This window comes from Fistularia commersonii, chromosome 26, assembly GCF_037954325.1.
Source record: "Fistularia commersonii isolate RoL2024-O1a breed Wild chromosome 26, RoL_Fcom_v1.0, whole genome shotgun sequence".
Lineage (NCBI taxonomy): Eukaryota > Metazoa > Chordata > Actinopteri > Syngnathiformes > Fistulariidae > Fistularia > Fistularia commersonii.
In genome coordinates this window covers 2,258,178-2,264,202 of record NC_141309.1, presented here as the reverse complement: position 1 = coordinate 2,264,202, position 6,025 = coordinate 2,258,178, and the positions used below count along the sequence as shown (strand labels likewise).

General features: G+C 46.0%; 1 protein-coding gene across 1 annotated transcript; it reads left to right on the top strand.

Annotated features, from left to right (window-relative positions):
• The first annotated feature begins 1,051 nt into the window (after positions 1-1,051).
• On the top strand, positions 1,052-2,498 carry gadd45ga (growth arrest and DNA-damage-inducible, gamma a). Its single transcript, XM_086173690.1, has 4 exons — positions 1,052-1,180; positions 1,272-1,373; positions 1,477-1,687; positions 1,790-2,498. The coding sequence occupies exons 1-4, from the start codon at positions 1,128-1,130 to the stop codon at positions 1,901-1,903; spliced, it is 480 nt and encodes a 159-aa protein (XP_086029816.1). The 5' UTR covers positions 1,052-1,127; the 3' UTR covers positions 1,904-2,498.
• The last annotated feature ends 3,527 nt before the right edge of the window (positions 2,499-6,025 follow it).

The following is a 6,025-nucleotide window of genomic DNA, read 5'->3' as shown; positions in this document are numbered from 1 at the left end:
CTGCTCTCAAATGGACTCGCCCGGCTCCACTTCCGGGCTGGGCGGTACTCGACCACTTCCTGTAAAGCTCGACTGTAAACAGTTGGATAACCGGCTTCCGCGCATGCGCACAGGTGGACCGTCAACAAGTTGTTATTGAGGAGGAGGAAGAGTTTTCTGCTCTAAATATAAAACATTTCCTCGAAACTGCGGGAAGTCCGGCTCTTAGTAAACACGTCCCGGTTCACGACCCCCCCCCCCCCCCCCCAAGGTCCCTGATGGGGTTGGGGGGCAAAGTGCACCTGCACAGATCACGATAAATGCATGAATAATATCATGTGCACGTCAACATAGTGGGTCATGTGATGAACGACTTTGTCCATCTTGTTTATGTGTGTGTGTGTGTGTGTGTGTGATGATACCCTTCCTCATGCACGACTTTTTCCATCTTGTGTATATGTGTGTGTATGTGTGTGTGTGATGAAACCCCTCCTCATGCACGACTCTGTCCATCTTATGTATATGTGTGTGTGTGATGAAACCCCTCCTCATGCACGACTTTGTCCATCGTGTATATATATGTGTGTGTGTGTGTGTGTGATATCCCTCCTCATGCACGACTTTGTCCATCTTATGTATATATGTGTGTGTGTGTGTGATGATACCCCTCATGCACGACTTTGTCCATCTCTTGTAATTGTGTGTGTGTGTGTGTGTGTGTGATGATACCCCTCCTAATGCATGACTTTGTCCATCTTGTATATTATGTGTGTGTGTGATGAAACCCCTTCTTATGCACGACTTTGTCCATCTTATATATATGTGTGTGTGTGTGTGTGTGTGTGTGTGTATGTGTGTGTGTGTGTGTGTGTGTGTGTGTGTGTATGTGTGTGTGTGTGTGTGTGTGTGTGTGTGTGTGTGAAAATCCCCCCCTCTCCCACTCACCCACGTGGGGTTGTCAACACGCCGAGTGGAAGTGCCCGGGGACTTTTGCTTTCCTCACGCCGGCTGCTCTGCACCGACCAATGACAGGAAGCGACCGCCCCTTCCCTTGCCGAGAATCCACGCCGGCCGCGGCTATAAAACCCGCCGCTTGCGTGTGCGGGCTCAGAATAACCCTGCAGAGCTACCGAACGTGGATTATAACTATGACTCTTGAGGAGATCTCTGCACACGGAAGCACAATGGAAACCGCCGACAGGTAAATATCTCGTCCGGAGATCCTTGAAAGACCCCACCCGACCCCCGAACCCACCCGTGACGCGTGTTTTTTTTTTTTCCCCCCTCGCCAGGGCGCAAAGTGCCGGCGCGGCGCTTGAGGAGCTGCTGCTCGCCGCCAAGAAACAGGACTACCTGACGGTCGGCGTGTACGAGTCCGCCAAAGTCATGAATGTGTGAGTATTGCAGCTTTATTTACAACAAACCCCCCCCCCAAAAAAAAAAAAAGTATTTTCCGCAGCGTGCGTGGGAGATCTCTAACCCTCCATCCTTCCACAGTGACCCGGACAGCGTGGCTTTCTGCGTGCTCGCCACGGATGAGGAATACGAGTGCGACATCGCCCTGCAGATCCACTTCACGCTCATCCAAGCTTTCTGTTTCGACAACGACATCAACGTGGTGCGCGTACACGACACCGGCCGCCTCGCCGACCTCGTGGGCGCGGACGGGGGCGGCGAGCCCAAGGACGCGCACTGCATCCTCGTCACGGTGAGTCCCGTGAACGCATCACATCGGAGACGAACGCATCATCGGTGCCGAGTATGTGCGTAACCAACCCCCTCCCCTTGTGCGGTGCGTGTTTTCCCGCAGAGCCCCAGTGCCAGTCCGTGGAAAGACCCTTCTCTGGACCGGCTGAGCGTGTTCTGCGAGGAGAGCCGCAGCATGTGCGACTGGGTGCCCGCCATCACCCTCCCGGAGCGCTGAGCGGCCCCCCGGCCCCTCCATCCCCCCTGGCGATGCTTCGCGTGAAGATAAAGAAGAGGAAAGTCAAAGGAGTTCGGCTCCAGTTGGGGGCGTCCAGCCTTCCAGTCCCGTTTCTTCTGGATTAAGAAGGGCTGCGGGTTTTTACCGCCGCCGCCGCTCCACGACCCGACCCGACCCCCCCCCTCCCGCCTGCCAGAGCGACCACCTTCTGGATTACCTGGTTCGGGTTTGGAAAAAAGTGGGAGGCGAGGCCCGCCGGGACGGCCTGACGGACACCGAGGAGGAGGAGTTCACCGGGCGGCGAGATGCCGCGAAGGAGGACGGTGCCGGACTTGGACTTGTGCACATGTAGAGACCGGGTACGTCCTCATCCCGGGGGAACGCGAACCGCTCCGATCCTGACAACCTCCTGACGAGAGATGGACTTTCCCCCCCCCCCCCCCCGCCGCCGTCAATCCCCGCCTGCGGCCAGTCAGGAGGCCCGGGGAGAATCCCCACATAAGAGACTCGAACGTTTTGATAAACGCAGATGCAATCATGACTACTACCTTTTTTTTTTTTTTTCTTGCTTTGTGAATAAACGAGTGGAATCAAACTCTTTCTTGTCAAAAGTGTTATTTCCCCCTTTTGGCGTCACGGTTTTCTAAGAAGCCATTCTTCAGATAAAGACGTTGGAGGAAGTGTTGCGCGACAGATCGCGCCTCCGCTTCCAGAGAAGGCTGAATAAACTAAAAGGTGTGGCCGGGGAGGGGAAAACAATTGATTGAATCACGGGGCGGCTGAGAATAAACTAGACTTGAGATTTTTTTTTTTTTTTTTTTTTTTTACCAGCCTGTGACATGCACTCTTTTTGCAGGCGCTGACCTATTCTGCGTGCACAGAGCAGCTGCCTCCTGTGACAGCTTGCACAATCGCTCCAGCCAGAAACTAGAAGATCTGCTGCTGCAGGAGAGAGAGAGGGCTTTCTTTTGTTTTCTGTGCACTCACAGCTGGGACTGGAGGGGTCTGTGTGTCAGTGGTCGGTGCATTCACTGTGCAGCCGAGTGGAAATGGGAGACTGTATTGTGCTTATAACCCAATTTTGCAACTGCAGAGTGGTTTTTGCACACACACACACACACACATGCGCGCAGTGGGTATTCACAAAAGATTGGTTTAATAAAAAAACCCCGCGGCAAATTGTTTGCCGACGCCCGTGGAAAAGAGAATTTTAAGCGCAAACGCTGGCGATGCACGCGCGGCTGATAGTCGCAGAGGGACTGTGTAGAAAATCCTGCAATGGGTTACAAAGGTCATGCAAAAAGTGCAAGGCAGTGAAAAGTTTCACATTCTGTGTTTCTGTCGTCACATGTTTAGGTGGTTGCGGGAGGGGGGGGAGGGGGGGGGGGGGGGGGGGGCTTGCAAACACATCACAGAAACTGGCTCAAAGTTAAAACTGGGCCGCGGCTGAATGAGGGTCAGCGTTCCGAGAGCGATGGCGTGCGCCAAGGTGGAGCCGCCGAGCCGAGGCTGACAGGAAAGTCGTGGCCCACATCAAAAGGGATCCTCCACTTCAGAGAGACGAGCACAGCGGTGGCCTCCGGGCCGCCGCCGGTCACACGCCGGAAAGTACGAGCGTGCAGGGTACACACACACACACACACACACATACACACGAAGTGCTCGCAAAGATGCTCAGACTTTCACCTTTGCACATGAAAAGACCCCACACACTGGTTTTTTTTTTTGGTTCTTCCAAGAACGCAGAAACTTAAACGTGGGGCTTTCCATTGGCCGCTGCACTTAAAGGAAAAGTCAAAACAACAACTGTCACACAAATCACTAGTGCTTTATTGACATTTGCTGTCAGAACGGATTTCAGACGGCGTGACTTGAAGAGGCCAGAAGAGGAGGTTGCGAGAACTTGTGTGATCAAACATGAAGACGTTGCATAATGAGCCAAAGCGCAAAACATTTCACCCACTCAGTGCTGGCACGCAGAGGAGACAAAGACAAAAACTCCTTAACAAGGCTTGAGAGATGCTCTCATAACCCTCCGGAGTGTGTGTGTGTGTGTGTGTGTTTGGTTTTCGACGACAGAGTGTACATCCGCCAGCCCTGCTATTTTGATATGATTTCAGTAAGAACCACCGGCGACATTAGCAGCTGCAATCATGTGGCGGCTTCTTCCTGGACACGAAGCTACATCTGGGACTCCAGATTCAGCGAAGTGTGTGTGTGCATGTCGTGGATAAAGCGACCTCCCGTCGCCGCCTCCGTCTCTACGGCGACTGGCTTTTGAGACGGTCGAGGCAGACAGCCGCCCTCAGTGAACTGGGATCTGTCCAACGGAGTCTGCGCCGGGAAATGTGTCAGGTTTCTCGCTCATGAGGGGGAACGTCGGGTTTTAGAAGACGATTGTGACGGCGTTAAAATAATATCAGACTTGACATAAATTTTTCTTTTTTTTTTTTTTTTGTCTTTCTATTCAATATGGAACGCATGCAGAAACTGTAGCGTCCACAAAAACCTCATTACCTCACAAGAATCACAGTGCAAACAGATGAAACAAATACGCTTCTTTTTTTTAAAGAACAAAATAAAGCCGTGTAAAATGAGAAAGATTCATGTACATTATTAAATGTGAGGACCTCCATGTGTCAACAGTTGGTATTTCTTATCTTATTAGAGTTTTTACAAACCACATTTCGACTGAGGAAAACATGTTCCAAGGCTCGGGAGAGAAGGACGGTTGTTGATTGAAAATAATAAAAATTGATTAAAAAAAAAAAAAAAAAAAAAAAAAAAAAAAAATATATATATATATATATATATATATATATATATATATGAATAAATCTTGTAATATTTTATAATATCTTGTATTTATTTATTATTATCTAATTCTTTTTATATTTTGTTTTAAACAGAGCCATTATGAAGAGCCCTATTTTCTAAACTTCTAGTGGCAGCGAATAAATAAAATCATACTTGGAACGGGTTCTCCACGGTGGAAATGTCCTCCTGTTCAACATGGAACGTATATTGAAACTATAGCGTCCACAAAAATCTCATTACCTTACTAGAATCGCAGCGCAAACAGATGAAACAAATACGCTTATTTTTTTAAAGAACAAAATAAAGCTGTGTAAAATAAGAACGATTCATGTACATTCTTAAAAGTGAGGACCTCCATGTGTCAACAGTTGGTATTTCTTATCTTATTAGAGTTTTTACAAACCACATTTCCACCGAGGAAAACACGTTCCAAGGCTCGGGAGAGAAGGACGGTTGTTGATTGAAAAATAAAAAAAATAAAAAAAATTGAAATTTAAATTAATAAATATATAGATATGTATATTAATAGATATAAATAAATCTTGTAATTTTGATTTATTTATTATTTAATTCTTATTTTTTTTCGTTTTGAAACAGAGCCATTAACAAACAGATGAAACAAATACGCTTATTTTTTTAAAGAACGAAATAAAGCCGTATAAAATAAGAACGATTCATGTACATTCTTAATGTGTGCTGGTTTGAAAACCCAGTGGTGTCAACATTCGGTATTTCTTATCTCATAGTTTTTACGAACCACATTTCCATTGAGGAAAAACCATTCCAAGGCTCAGGGGAGAAGGATGGTTGTTGATAAAAAAATAAAATAAAATAAAATAAAAATAAAAATAAATAAATAAATAATAATAAAAAAAAAAATATATATATCCCATATATATATCTTTTTTTTAAATTATTATTATTATTATTTTTTTTATATACATACATATATGTATGTATGAAAAAAATATGTATGTATATATATGTATGTATGTGTGTATATATATTTATGTATATATATATTAATATATATTAAACTTATTTTTTTTTAAATGTATTATTCATTTACAATTTTTTTTTTTCTATTTATTTTTGTATTTTTTTTGTTTTGTTTTTGAACGCAGCCATTCTGCCCTGAGCCCTGATTTCTAAACCCCTAAGCTTAGAAAGTTACACTAATGTCCATCGGATGTTGAGTCTGCTTGTTTCGTCATTCATCTCAACTTTGATCCCAGTCTGACCAACTCATTAAATCCCACTTAAACAAACACACACACACACAGACACACACACACACACACACAA

Excerpts from the sequence above, each read along its gene's own strand:
- gadd45ga (XM_086173690.1), top strand. The coding sequence starts at position 1,128 with ATGACTCTTGAGGAGATCTCTGCACACGGAAGCACAATGGAAACCGCC. Across the intron at positions 1,181-1,271 it reads ACAATGGAAACCGCCGACAG|GGCGCAAAGTGCCGGCGCGG; the intron begins GTAAATATCTCG and ends CCCCCTCGCCAG. Across the intron at positions 1,374-1,476 it reads TCCGCCAAAGTCATGAATGT|TGACCCGGACAGCGTGGCTT; the intron begins GTGAGTATTGCA and ends ATCCTTCCACAG.